A 14,366-nucleotide genomic window follows, 5' to 3' on the forward strand; every position below is an offset into this window, starting at 1 on the left:
CTTTATGTTCAACCATTTTTTCCATTATCACCCTCTACCTCCATTTCCTCACTTCTTACCCAGCAGATTCCTTGGTCCACCATTATAACCTTCTAAGTCTATTTACTTCCATCAAATTCACCTAGTGATACCCAACCCCTGGTTAACTAAAATATCTACATTCTCTGTATTTTAACCCAAGGAAGCTAAATATTCCTACTTAAAAGCCATTGCACTTGCTGATCGATCTGCCATAAACACTTGCCTTCTGTCAATACTATACAGAAAATGCAATTGGCAAGGAGTTTATGACGAAGTTCCTCATTTATACCGATAGTCTGTTAATTCATATTTCTATCCACACAGGGTTAACTTTGAACTTAATTAATACACCCTTTAAAGAAGTGTATTTATCATCATTCACACACATTCAGTTAACAATAACAATAAAGATCCTAGGTTTCACGGTTATATAATTTCCATCAAGTAAAAGGAATTATTAACATAGACTTAACTCCCATTGTGGGCTCAACACTATAGTACAGTCGGCCCTCTGCATTTACAGATTCAACCGACTTTGGATTGAAAATATTTGGAAAAAACAAAAAATAATGCAACAATAAAAAATAATACAAATTTTAAAAATACAGTATAACAACTATTCACATAGCATTTAATGGTTTTAGGTATTATAAGAAATCGAGATTAATTTAAAATATATGGGAGGATGTGCATAGGTTATATGCAAATACGTGGGCATCTGCAAGTTTTGGTATCTGGAGAGGGATCCTGGAACCAGTCCCCCTCAGATATATGGAGACGAACTGTATAAACCAGTAGAGGAAAATTATAAAAGAATGAGAATTTATGCTTTACAAATTCAGTTTAACTACTACTTGCTAGTGATTATGAGGACATGGAGCTGAGACAGACTTGTCTTCAAGGGATTTAAAACCCTTGAGAATTACATATGAAAAAGAACTACAAAATGGCTAAATGTTAAAAACAAACAATTTCTTTTTTATTTTTTGACATGGAGTCTCGCACTTTCACCCAGGCCGGAGTGCAGTGGCGCAATCTCAGCCCACTGCAAGCTCCGCCTCCTGGGTTCACGCCATTCTCCTGCCTCAGCCTCTGGAGTAGCTGGGCCTACAGGCGCCCGCCACCACGCCCGGCTAATTTTTTGTATTTTGAGTAGAGATGGGATTTCACGGTGTTAGCCAGGATAGTCTCCATCTCCTAACTTTGTGATCTGCCCACCTTGGCCTCCCAAAGTGCTAGGATTACAGGCATGAGCCACTGCACCCGGCCAGAATTTTTCTTTATGACATGAAATGAATGAGTACTATAAGGGAGCAGAAAAAGATAAAAATAATTTCTATAAGAAAAGCAGGAAGAGAGTCAAGTAGAAAGTCGTTATTTCAGTTGAGCCTTTAGGAATGACCACATATGGAAAACGCAATCTAATGCTATAGAGAACAGCATTAGAAACACAAACATGCAAGACACAAATCATAATCAAAAAGATCTCAAAAATCAAATGACTATAAATGAACAAAATTCAGTATCAAGGGAATGAAGAATGAGAAAGTCTTATAAGCAGATGGGAAGTCAGTTTCACACCCAATTGTAAAGCTTTAACTCAGATTCACATGATGACATTCCCACCACAGCCAGAAAACAGGGTAAGAGCATCCTGAGTACGAATTTTTCATGGCTTCTGAGCTCATTATCTGAATTGATTAAATAATCGAAGGGAGTCAATTTAGAACTGCATGTACCAATCAAAAACTAATCAATTAACCAAACAGGAATGAAATCAGCCCAAAGCCCAAGTTGATTGCCCCAAACTGAAAATAACTAAGTTTTTTCCTGATTATAAAAGTAATGAACACTGATTTTTCAAATCTGAAAAAATAAACTTGAGGAAGAAAATAAAAATTAGCAGAAATAGCCATTTTTACAAGTTGAATATTGTTATATATTCTTCCAATCTTTTTCTATAAATATATGTATACAATTAAAAAACCAGAATCATACTCCACCTGTTTCATAACCACTTCTTAAAAAACAGCATGATGTAAAGACTTATGATCAATCTTAATAGCTGTACAGTAATCCATTATATGAACAAATCATAAATAATTTAACCTTTAATACACTGCCAGGACTCATTATACCCAATTTTAGTTTTTGAGTTTTTTTTTTTTTTTGAGACGGAGTTTCACTCTTGTCGCCCATGCTGGAGTGCAGTGGCACGATCTCAGCTCACTGCAACCTCCGCCTCCTGGGTTCATGCGATTCTCCTGCCTCAGCTTCCCGAGTAGCTGGGACTACAGGCGCATGCCACCACGCCTGGCTAAATTTTTTAGTAGAGACGGGGTTTCACCATGTTAGCCAGGATGGTCTTGATCTCCTGACCTTGTGATCCGCCTGCCTTGGCCTCCCAAAGTGCTGGGATTACAGGTGTGAGCCACCACGTCCAGCTAGTTTTTGAGTTTCTTGGTCAAACAGTTATATTTATAAAAACAGCTAATATTTTTAAAATATTTTAAATATTTATAAAAAAATAATAATTCATGACTCATATACTCTTAAAGGTTGTATTAGTTTCCTAAGGTTGCCATGAGAAATTGCTATATTCTGTCGGCTTAAAACAACAGAAATGTATTCTCTCAGCTGTGAGGCTACAAATCTGAAATCAAAGTGCCAGCAAGGTTGTGCTTCCTCTGAAGATTCTAGGGAAGAATCCTTCCTTGCCTCTTCCTAGTTTCTGGTGGCTCTCAGCAATCCTAGGCATCACTCAAATCTCTGCTTTTGGCTTCACAGAATGCTGTCTTAGCATTCTTCCCTGTGTGTGTGTCTCCTACATCTCTATATCCAAATCTCTCTCTCCTTTCTCTTATAAAAATACCAGTCACTGGATTTAGGGCACACCCTAATCCAGTATGACATCATCTTAGCTTGATTACATCTGCAAAGACCCTGTTTCTAAAAAAGGTTGCAATCACAGGTTAGGACTTGTCTTTTTTCAGGACACGGTTCAAGCAACTGTGGACGTTTATCCATAAAAACAGAAATTTATATTAAATTTTAACAACAGAATAAAGCCCACTGAATCCTTCCATAAATCTAAGCTATATATGGGGTTTTGGTGTTATTTTTCCTGTATCTTAAAACATTTTGCCATTTCATCATCTTAGTAATTATTCATCATTACTAATTGTTCCTAATTATGTTAAATAAGAGTAAAATAGTAAGAAAATAGGCCTGGCACAGTGGTTCATGCCTGTAATCCCAACACTTTGGGAGGCCGAGGCAGGTGGATCACCTGAGGTCAGGAGTTCGAGAACAGCCTGGCCAACATGATGAAACCCCGTCTCTGCTAAAAACACAAAAACATTAGCCAGATGTGGTGGTGGACACCTGTAATCCCAGCTACTCGAGAGGCTGAGGCAGGAAAATCGCTTGAACCCGAGACGCAGAGGTTGCAGTGAGCTGAGGTCAGTGCCACTGCACTCCAGCCTGAGTGACAGAGCAAGACTCTGTCTCAAAAAAAAAAAAAAAAAAAAAAAGTAAAAGAAGAATGATGGGTGCGAAGAGGAAAATGCAACAGTAAGATAAATTGTCAACATTATATCAATTTGTTTTCTTATTCTCTCTCTTTCTTTTTTTTTTTTTTAAGAGGTGGGGTTTCATTCTGTTGCCCAGGCTGGAGGGTAGTGTTGTGATCACAGCTCACTGCAGTCTACAACTCCTGGGCTCCAGCAATCTTCTTGCCTTACTCTCCCAAGTAGCTAGGACTACAGGCACATGCCACCATGCTTGGTTTTTGGTTTTTTTGTTTGTTTGTTTGCAGAGACTAGGTCCCACTATGTTGCCTAGGATGGTCTTGAACTACTGGCTTCAAGTGATCCTCCTGCCTCAGCCTCTCAAAGTGTTGAGATTGCAGGCTTAAGCCACTGCGCCAGGCCTGTGTCATCTTTAAAGAAGGTATAAGAAAAGCCCGGATACATGGTTGTAGCCTTTTTGTAGTTTTTGCAGATCACAGTTCAGAATTCAGATCTTTATTTTTCACTCACACTAACAAAGAGAATTAAAATGATAAAGGTATTTCATAGTTATTAGACAAATCAGAACATGAATGCAAAGAGGCAGCAACAATCTCCTCCCCTTTTTGTTGCCCAGGCTGGAGTGCAGTGGCATAATCATAGCTTACTGCAGCCTCAATCTCCTGGGCTTAAGCGCCCTCCTGCCTTAGCATCCCAAGTAGTTTGGAATACTGGTATGTGCCACTACATCCAGCTAATTTTTTTTTTTTTTTTTTTTTTTTTTTTGGTAGAGATAGAGTTTCGTGTGTTGCTCAAGCTGGTCTCAAACTTCTGGCCTCAAGTGATCCTTCCACCTCAGCCTCCCAAAGCACTGGGATTATAGGCATGAGCCACTGCACCTGGTTGACAATCTACTCTCTAATGATGATGGTAAAATTGGTTGTGTAAGTGAAATCTCAGACAAAGAGCTTTCAGATAATGATACCTATCTAAGTGAATTTTCTCAAACATAAGAACTGTTAAGTGAAAAATACATTTCAAGACAAAAAAATTCAGTACTTCCATCCAATGAGTCATTCCACAAGAAGGATTTCATTATGTAATAATTTATAAGAATTTGGACCATCCCATTTTCTAAAAGGATATGTGGCAATATTCCTTCATCATTTATGATATTTGTACACCAAAATTTACTTACTAAGGTTAATAAGTGAACAAATGCTGAAGCAAGTATTTTATAAAGGTGTTTAGGAAAAAAAAAGATGATGTAGAAACAGAAGAATTCATTAATTTGATCATTCTAATTGGTGTACAATCTAAACATAAAAATGTTTTGCAATTATGGGGCAAAAAAGATGGCCACTCTTCCTTCAACAAAATTATAAGGGGACAAAATACTCAAAAGCATTTTTTTAATAAAGTAAGTATAAGTTTCAGAAGTAATAATAAGTTAGAGCCTATTAAAGATGTATTTAAAAATCTAGAATCAGTATTCAAAGGACAGCATATGTTCCAGGTTCATGCATGGCAGTATTCAGCAGTTTGCTGAATTCAATAGGCTATGCCCATCTGGAGTACTTTCAAAACCCAGAAAAGTGAAAATGAAAATCTGAGTTTGCCAACATCAAGGATGTGAAAAGAAAATCCACCAAACAGGGAAAAAATATTTGCAAATCATATATTTAATAAAGGACTTGTATGCAGAATATATAAAGAACTCTCAAAACTCAATAAAAAGACAATCCAATTTTAAAAATAACTCAAGGACTTACATAGACATTTCTCCAAATAAAATACATACAAATGGCCAACAGGCACATGGAAAGACGCTCCACACCTTTTCATGTGCTCATTGACTTTAATGATGAAAACCCATCATTAGTAGTCAGGGGAATGCAAGTCAAAACCATAATGAGATACTACTTTACATCTGTCAAAACAGCTACAATAAAAAAGACAATAATAAGCATTTGCAAGGATGTGGAGAAACTGGAATGCTTTTGCTATTGCTGGTGGGACTGTAAAATGGTCCAGCCTCTGTGGAAAACAGACTAGCAATTCCTCACACAGTTAAACATAGTTACTGCATGACCCATTAATTTCGCTCCTAGGTATCTACCAAAGAGAAATGACATGTCCACACAAAAACTTCTACCCAAATGTTCGCAGCAACATTACTTACAAGAGCCAAAAGTAGAAACAACCCAAATGCTCATTATCTGATAAATGAAGCAAAATATTATATGCCCATGTAATGGAATGCTATTTGGGAATAAAAAGGAATGAAGTACTGATACATGCTGCAAGTTGGATGAACTTTGAAAACATTTGCTAAATGAAATAAACCAGTCACAAAATACAATTTACTGTGTGATTCTATCTATATATGATAAATATTCCAGAATAGGTAAATTCATAGAGAGAGAACTTAGATTAATTAGTGGTTGCCCAGGGGTGGGGGCAAAGAAGAGGATAGGGAGTGAATGCTAATGGAAAAAATTTGTCTTTTGGGAGTGATAAAACCTTAAAATTATAAATATTGGAAAGTATTCTAAAATTATGTCAGTGATACTTGAATATCTTCAAAATATGCTAAAATCCACTGAATTGCACACTTCTAATTGGTGAATTTTAGGGCATATACGTTCTCTCTCAATATAACAATTTAATTTTTTTGACTTGGTATGTTTAAATTCTTCTGAAAATTTCTAATAAAGTTGATCTTCACTGTCCCTTTATTTATACTTCTGTGTATTAACTACAAGATGGCTTTAAAATATTTTTTAAAAATAAGGCCCATTAGCCCCAGATGATAAATGATGATGACTATTTTTCTTGGTATACTTAGGTTTAACAAATCTTGAATGGACATTTAGATTATTAGTAATTTTTCACTATTATAAATAAAAGTTGCTTTCAACATTTTTGTTTAGGCTTCTCTGCAGAGTTGTCAGATCATTTCCTTAAGAAAAATTTCTAGAAATGAAATTCTGGGTAAAAAGGTATTCCTCTAGAAAAACTGTACTAATTTATTCCAACAACAACAGTCAAGAGAAAAGCATCAGTTTTAACCTAAAATACGCTTGACTTCATGGCTAAGCATTAAAATGCCCAAGAAGGAAAAAAATCCCTCTAATAATAATAAACATTCTTTCTTTTTAGGCTGAGCCTTTCTCCAATTCTGACTTTAACTGATGAGAAATGGAATACTTCATTATGTGACATTTCTTAATTGCAGGTTTTACAATTTACATCTCTCTTGGAATGAACTTACCACTTAAAAATTATATTCATAAGCAAAATGCAATGAAAACTCACTTAGCTTTCTCTAGTTTAAAAAAAAAAAATCTCTGTCTACTGAAAGGCTTAAAAGCAATAATCTCTCAGTAACAGCAAATATATCCAGTGACCCAATTTTGGCTTCTAAATACCATCTTCTAATAAAAGGAACTAGGGCTCTTTGGAGAAATAACTAATTTTTAGGACTGGGGAAGGGAAAATAAAAAATAAGCCTGGGAAATCTGCCAAAACTTGGAAACAACCAAAAGATGTCTTTCAACAGGTGAACTGATAAATTGTGTTACATCCAGGCAACAGAATATTATTTAGCACTACAACAAATGAGCTATCCAGCCATGAAAAGTCCTGGAGGAACTTTAAATTCATATTACTAAGCAAAAGAAGCCAATCTAAAAGGGCTCTATGGTGTATGATTCCAACTACGTGACATTCTGGAAAAGGCAAAACCATGGAGATGGTAAAACGATCAATGGTTACCAGTGGTTAGGAAGGAAGAATGGCTAGGCAGAGCATAGAAAAGTTCTAGGGCAGCAAAAACTATTCTGTATGTTACTATAATGGTGAACGTACGTCATCTGTCCAAAAGCATAGAATGCAGACAACTAGGAGTGAATGCTCGTAAAAGCTATGGACTTTGGAGGAATAATAATATGTCAGTGTAAGTTTACTGACTATAAAAAAAAATAAAAACAAATAAAGGTGGTGAATGAATGTCAAACAACAAACAAAGCTGAGGCATCTTGCAGTAGCAGAGAATAAGGAATTAGTCAAAGTACAGGGGCGTATCAAACGGGCGTAAGAATCAATCTGAATGAGTTCCCAACAACAAAAACTAAAACAGTTTTAAGCATCAAAGTAAATAACACAGCACTGAATTATAACCCAAACTATGAAATATACAAGTCTATTAAGATATAAATGATTACACAAATAAAAAATAAAGAAGGATAAAGAGACAACAAATTTTCATATAGAATTCCAAACATTCTCCCTCCTGCGGGTAGTTCTTAACTCCATCTCCCTCTTCCCAAACCCCCATCCCCAGTAAGGGGAGACTAGACTTAGTGACTCACTTCCAAAAATTAGAGTAAGAAAAGGGAAAAAATAGTGTATTTTCAGTAAAGAAACTTGGCAAACACTACCTTATCCAAGTAATGAAGGTTAACATCATCATATGGATATCACGTATCCACTGATACAATGTGACGGGACAAGCCTTCGCCTCTGTGGTATTCTTTCAAAATACCCAAATAACCCTAGTCTAATCATGAGAAAAATGTCAGACACACCAAGATTAGAGTACATTCCACAGGTCGTAAAAAAGAAAAATTGAGAAACTGTAATAGAATGGAAGAGACTGGGGAAACATGACAACTAAGTTTTATGTGGTACCCTGAATTGGATCCTGGAAAAAGAATAACGGTATTAATGGAAAAGCTGGTGAAATCCAAATAAAGTCTAGAGCTTCATTAATAGTAATGTGGTAACATTTAATTCTTGGTTTTGACAAATGTATCATGGTCATGGAAGATGTTTACAATGGGGGAAACTGGATAGGGAATATACAAAACTATGCATTATCTTTTCAACTTTCTATATATTAAAAATTATTCCAACATAGAATATTTACTTTAAAAAAAGCTTTAAAATGGAACCATAAACCCACTAAAGCAACAGAGATATCCTTTTGGAAAATGTTAACTGTCTAAATTTAACTACCATTTTCTCCATTTTAAAAGTCTGTTAATACTCTGGTTTCTCTTCAGATTGCATAAATCTTTTGCCTTTTACAAAGTCTGTTAAATTGAATTCAAGAAAAAACAAAGCTGAGGGAAAAAGGACTAACAATTTCTTATTGGAGAATAAATCATGCTTTAATCAAAAACATCATGTTCTGCATATTAATAGTCCTAGAACTGTGCATATTAAACTAGGAACATTTGAATGACAGTAGTAGAAATACTTCATGGCACACTAAAAAATACAAAACCTAGTATTCTACCAATTTAATCTTCCGTCAAGTTTCACAGAACACTGTGTTCTGTGGTTCACTGCGCTTTACTGGGAAAGAGGCATATTTAATACACTAGTGGTATTATAATAGAGAAACAAACATTTGCTAAGTTTATATATTTCACATATGACACTTCTGAGGGATGAGACACCTTGCCTCTAACTTTATAAATAATAGAAATGAATACTAAAAGGTTGTTAAGAAAGGTTATCCAAACCTTGAATATAAGGCCAAAAGCTGTAGCCTTAAAAAGGCGATGTCCTTTCAAGGTATTACACAATGAGGGGACAAAGGCCCATTCGACGATTACTTAATTACTTAGGGAAAGGGAAATGTACTTGTTCCATTAGTCTATTTAATATTGAATTAAATAACCCGTATTAAGTGAAGTTACATGCTAATTTACAGATCTTTCCCAGCAGAGTTGCAAATAACTCTACCAGGTAGAAGAGATAATCCCAAAGGTTAGGGTGTGTTGGTCCTGTAGGACATTAACCAGTTTATAACTGACCTAGCACTCTTATTCCAATTATTAAAATGTCTATAAATACAGAGGTCTTCAGATGCTCTTTGAAACAGTTTTCTATTTTACTTGTTTCCTCTGTAATATAATCAACTGAATGAAAACTTGATACAAATTCATTTTGTATTTGAATGAGTCATGTTTTTAATTTTTTAAAATTATAATTCCGTAGGCATAAGAACATTCCATGACAGGCTTGACACGGCCTTTTCTACATCCAGATCTGCAAATCCTATAATCTCACCGTGTTATTATGACACTTTTTCTGCATAGTATTCTGCTAATATTGCCAGTCATTTGGTTATTGGAACTATCAAATAACATATTTTTGTTTCAAAGATAAATCAGAAAAGAACATGTTACTTTCAAGACCATCTTTTATTCCACCACTGACTTTCCATTCTTCTAGCAAAGTACAAAATAAATATGCAAACTATTCTATTACATTTTCCTTGAGTTTTCTCATCTGTGCATTTTTAAAACAATGGAAAACACCAAAAGATTCCCTTCCTTTCAAGTGAGCTATTTCCAGAAAAGATTTTTTTAAGTCCTAATCTCTATAATGAGAAAATATTTAAAGAAAAAGATACATAAAGAAAACTCAGTACTTGATGAGTCTGCATTAACAAATTACCCCCAGAGGCCAGGCTCAGTGGCTCCTGCTTGTAATCCCAGTGCTTTGGGAGGCTGAGGCGGAAGAATCACTTGAGTCAAGAGTTTGAGACCAGCCTAGGACACATGGTGAGAACCTACCTCTACAAAAAATTTTAAAAATTAGCTAGGTGTGCTGGCACATGCCTTGAGTTCCAGTTACTTGGGAGGCCTAAGGCAGGAAGATCACTTGAGCCTAGAGTTTGAGATCAGCCTTGGTACATAGCAAGACCCCATCTCTACAAAAAATTAGCCAGGTTTGGTGGTATATACCTGTAGTCCCAGCTACTCAGAAGGCTGAGGCAGGAGAATCACTTCAGCCCAGGAGTTTGTGAGCTATGATTGTGCAACTACACTCCAGCCTGGGCAATAAGCGAGATCCCACCTCTAAAAAAAATAAAAATAAATGGGAATTACCCACAGAATTACAGAATATAAGATTTAGACAGGATTTTAAAGATCTTCTTTCTCAATCCCGTTTTAAAGAAAAGTTAGGCCCCAAGGAATACAGTGACTTTCCAGAGGTCTGACAGTTGCTAAAATTCATTTGATCTGACTTAAAAGATGTAATTTGCTGGACACCTCTCAAAATGTAAGTATGAGTTAATTTTATTTAAACCAATTACTGAAAAAAAAATTATTCCGTCTGTTTCAAATACTACTCTCTTTAAAATGAAATGGACTAACATCCGGTTCAGGTATAAACTACAAATTGCCTTTACTTCCATAAATATGATTAATTAAAATAAATTCTGATTACATGTTTGGGGTTCAAGCAAGAAAAATTAGTAAAAAGAAAAAAATGACAACTTTGTATTTTCAGTGTTACATTTTTCACTAAAAACTAAAGTCTGTACTACAAGTAAGAAGCTTAAATATTTTGGAAAATTCAAGTGAACTAATCATAAAGACTAATTTCAACTTTTAGGTTTGAGCATGGGAAGGGAAGCACTCTCAACCAAACCATAATATATCAAAGCAAAAGAGAAAGGAAAATTTCATACCCTGACATCACTTCTAGATGAAGTTGTCCTGAGACAGTTAAGAAAGCAGGAACATTGAAGAAATTCTCCTCAGGTACCTTAAGTTTGCCTGAAGGCTGCAAATCAAAAACATAAGCCACAAAAAACTATTAAATGTTTTGCTTTGCTTTTCACATTCATATACATGTCACAACTAAAAATCACAATGCAATTAAATCTATGTGAAGGCAGGTTGTTCTCAGGAAAATAAAGGTAGTTACACATCTAAGACAAAACGCCAGCTTGGAAAGTGCTAATAAAGGCAAGGAAGTTTGTTCCATATTTTCAAAACATACAATAACCAAAGGACAAAGTACCTTTGTCACAAAATATACTTCCCCCTAAAAAGTGATTCTGATTAAGAGGCAATCTAAGGCAAGAAATTATGAATTAATTTTTAATGTGAAGAATTACATAATCTCAAAAGGTTGACTTATGATTGAGACTTAATTATCTCAAGAGAATAGCCTCTGGAACATGCGAGGTCATATTTATTATTAAAATATTAATAGTAACGCTTTTAACACAGATTTTTATAAACACATTATAAACTTTCAAAAACAGTATTTCATTTAATTGTCACCATAACTAGGTAGCAGGAAAAGCATGACTCTATCTTTAAAAGATACACTGAGCAACAAAATCTTTATGAACTTACAATATAGAAAGGGTGATTATTCCATTTGAAATGAGTAGGAAACAAGCCATTCAACATTTAAGAGTTAAGCTAAAACAAACTACCTGGAGGCTAAACACAAACAGTATAATAAAGAAAGCTTCTGAATCAAGTTATGAGTATCATATCCTTTTCTGGGGAAGAAAGTTACACTTGTTTTTGTTGATTTAAACACAGGGTCTCATTATGTTGCCCAGGCTGGTCTTGATCTTCTGGGATCAAGAAATCCTCCCACTTCAGCCTCCCAAAGTGCTGGGATTTATAGGCATGAGTCCCTGAGCCCAGCTTCTTGTATTTTAAACTGTGCACTTATTTGAAAATGTTTTAGTGTAAAGGTGTAGTCACTGTAAAAGCAATATAGCCAATTTAAAATATGTAATGGAGAATGTAAGACTCTTTTATAACAGGCTTAGTACCAAATACTAAATTATGGCAACACATGAAATAAAGTTATTTAATTTCATTGGTTGTTCTAAAAATACTGCATATCATGTATCGGTATCTGTGGATAAATAAAAAATGTACTGTAAAAATTATCAGTTGAATCTTTCATTTATTTTTATAATAACTGCCTTTTTTTTTCCAAACTTACTTTGATACTAGTCAGAGATCGATGAATGCCTTTTTTATGAAAAAGTCCATCTTTAAATCTCATTATCAATGAAAGGGTATTGTTTCCAAAGATATTTAGTACTCAAGACTAAATACTTGATCTGATATATGTTAAGATTTTAAAATAAAAGATCTGTTCTCTGATATTTCTTCATTATTTACTAAAGAATTGCTTTCCGAAATGAGGTCCAACAAATTTATAAGACTACCATACTTTCTCCTTTCCTTCACCACTTTAGTCTATAATTTGTACTAATTTAACTTCACTTCAGATGGTTTCTCTCATTTCTTGTATTTATATAAAAAAAAAGTCTGGTCTTAATAATAAGATTTTATTTATTTATTTATTTATTTTTGAGACAGAGTCTCACACTGTCGCCCAGGCTGAAGTGCAGTGGCGCGATCTTGACTCACTGCAACCTCCACCTCCCAGGTTCAAGTGATTCTCCTGCCTCAGCCTTCCAGTAGCTGGGATTACAGGCATTGGCCAACATGCCCAGCTAATTTTTGTATTTTTAGTAGAGATGGGGTTTCACCATGTTGGCCAGGATGGTCTCCTGACCTCAAGTGATCTGCCGGCCTCAGCCTCCCAAAGTGCTGAGATTACAGGCATGAGCCACCGTGCCCGGCCTATGACTAGATTTTAGATTTTCATTTATCAGCACTTGTACAGAATGATTTCTGATTTTTCTTACATTTCTTTAATTCAACTTATTTAAAACATACTACTACTTCATTATGCTTTCCAATGTCATGTTAGCGTTTACATAACAAATTGATACTACCTTACTATAAATTACTTTTCTTTTATATTACAATTAAAGTATTATACTGATTTTTTAAACTTCTCTTTGTATTATCACCTATATATTTTATCTCAGAATATTAAAGAGGGTATATAAAATATTGGTTGTAAAAAGTAATTACAAAAAGTGATATCAGCAAATATGGCAGGATAGGTAGCTCCAAAGGACTGTCCTGCCACAGAAAAATAAAAGAAAAAAAATGAGCAAAACTGTCAGAATCGATTGTGGGAACTCTCGAAGAGAGTTAAAGGTTTATAGCAATCAAGCAAATGCTGAGCCAAGAAAAAGGCAAATTAAAAATGGTAGACTCCACCCAACAGCAGCAGAATGTATGTTTTTTTCAAGTGCACAGGGACCATTCTCCAGAGTAGACCATATAGTAGGCCATAAAACAGTCTCAATAAATCTTAAAAAACTAAAATCACACAAGGTATCTTCTTTGATAACTATGGAACGAAACTAGAAATGTACAATAAGGGGTTGCGGTTACTAGGGGAAAAAGTTTGGTGGTTCCTTCAAAAGTTAAAATTGAGTTACTAAATGGCACAGTAATTCCATTCCTAGGTATATACCAAAAAGAATTAAAATGAGGTATATAAACAAACACTTGCACACAACTGTTCAAAATAGCACCATTCACAACAGCCAAAAGGTAAAACCACCTAAATATCCATCAATAGAAAAATGAAACAAAATATGATATATACATAGAATGGAATATCATTCAGCCATAAGGAATGTATATACCTATATATTAAAATTAAATGTTTTAGCATGTACTTATGTATGTTAAAACATAGATGAACAATGAAAACATGCTAAGTGAAAGAAGACAGACTTAAAAGGCTATGTATGATTACATTTATATGAAATATACAGAATAGGTAAATCCATAGAGACAGATGGATGAGAGTCATGGTTTGTGTGGAGGGGAAAATGGGATGTAACTACTAAATGGGCACAGGGTTTTCTTCTGGGGTGGTAAAAATGTTTGGAACTTAACAGAGGTGGCAGTTGTAAAATATTCTGAATGTACTAAATGCCACTGAAATGTACCTTTTAAAATGCTTAATTTTATGACATAAATTTCACCTCAATTCTTGAAAGTAATTATTGAATCTTAGTAGCTTCAAAAACTACCAACCTAGGATTGCAAATTTAAGATTTAGGATTGTAATCTTAAATTTGTAATCTTACGTACTTATGGTAGTGATAAAGAAACAATACAATAT

At 34.7% G+C, this 14,366-nt stretch overlaps 1 protein-coding gene across 4 annotated transcripts in view; it reads right to left on the bottom strand.

The window, feature by feature from the left end:
- Positions 1-14,366, bottom strand: part of NARS2 (asparaginyl-tRNA synthetase 2, mitochondrial) — a 138,224-nt gene that overhangs the window by 81,485 nt on the left and 42,373 nt on the right. For all 4 annotated transcript variants that reach the window (XM_003805159.5, XM_008968356.4, XM_055094730.2 and 1 more), the window contains exon 6: positions 11,023-11,117. In XM_003805159.5, the coding sequence (XP_003805207.1) occupies positions 11,023-11,117 (95 nt within the window). The remainder of the gene's footprint in view (positions 1-11,022; positions 11,118-14,366) is intronic.

This window comes from Pan paniscus, chromosome 9 (assembly GCF_029289425.2).
Source record: "Pan paniscus chromosome 9, NHGRI_mPanPan1-v2.0_pri, whole genome shotgun sequence".
In the NCBI taxonomy this organism is placed as follows: domain Eukaryota; kingdom Metazoa; phylum Chordata; class Mammalia; order Primates; family Hominidae; genus Pan; species Pan paniscus.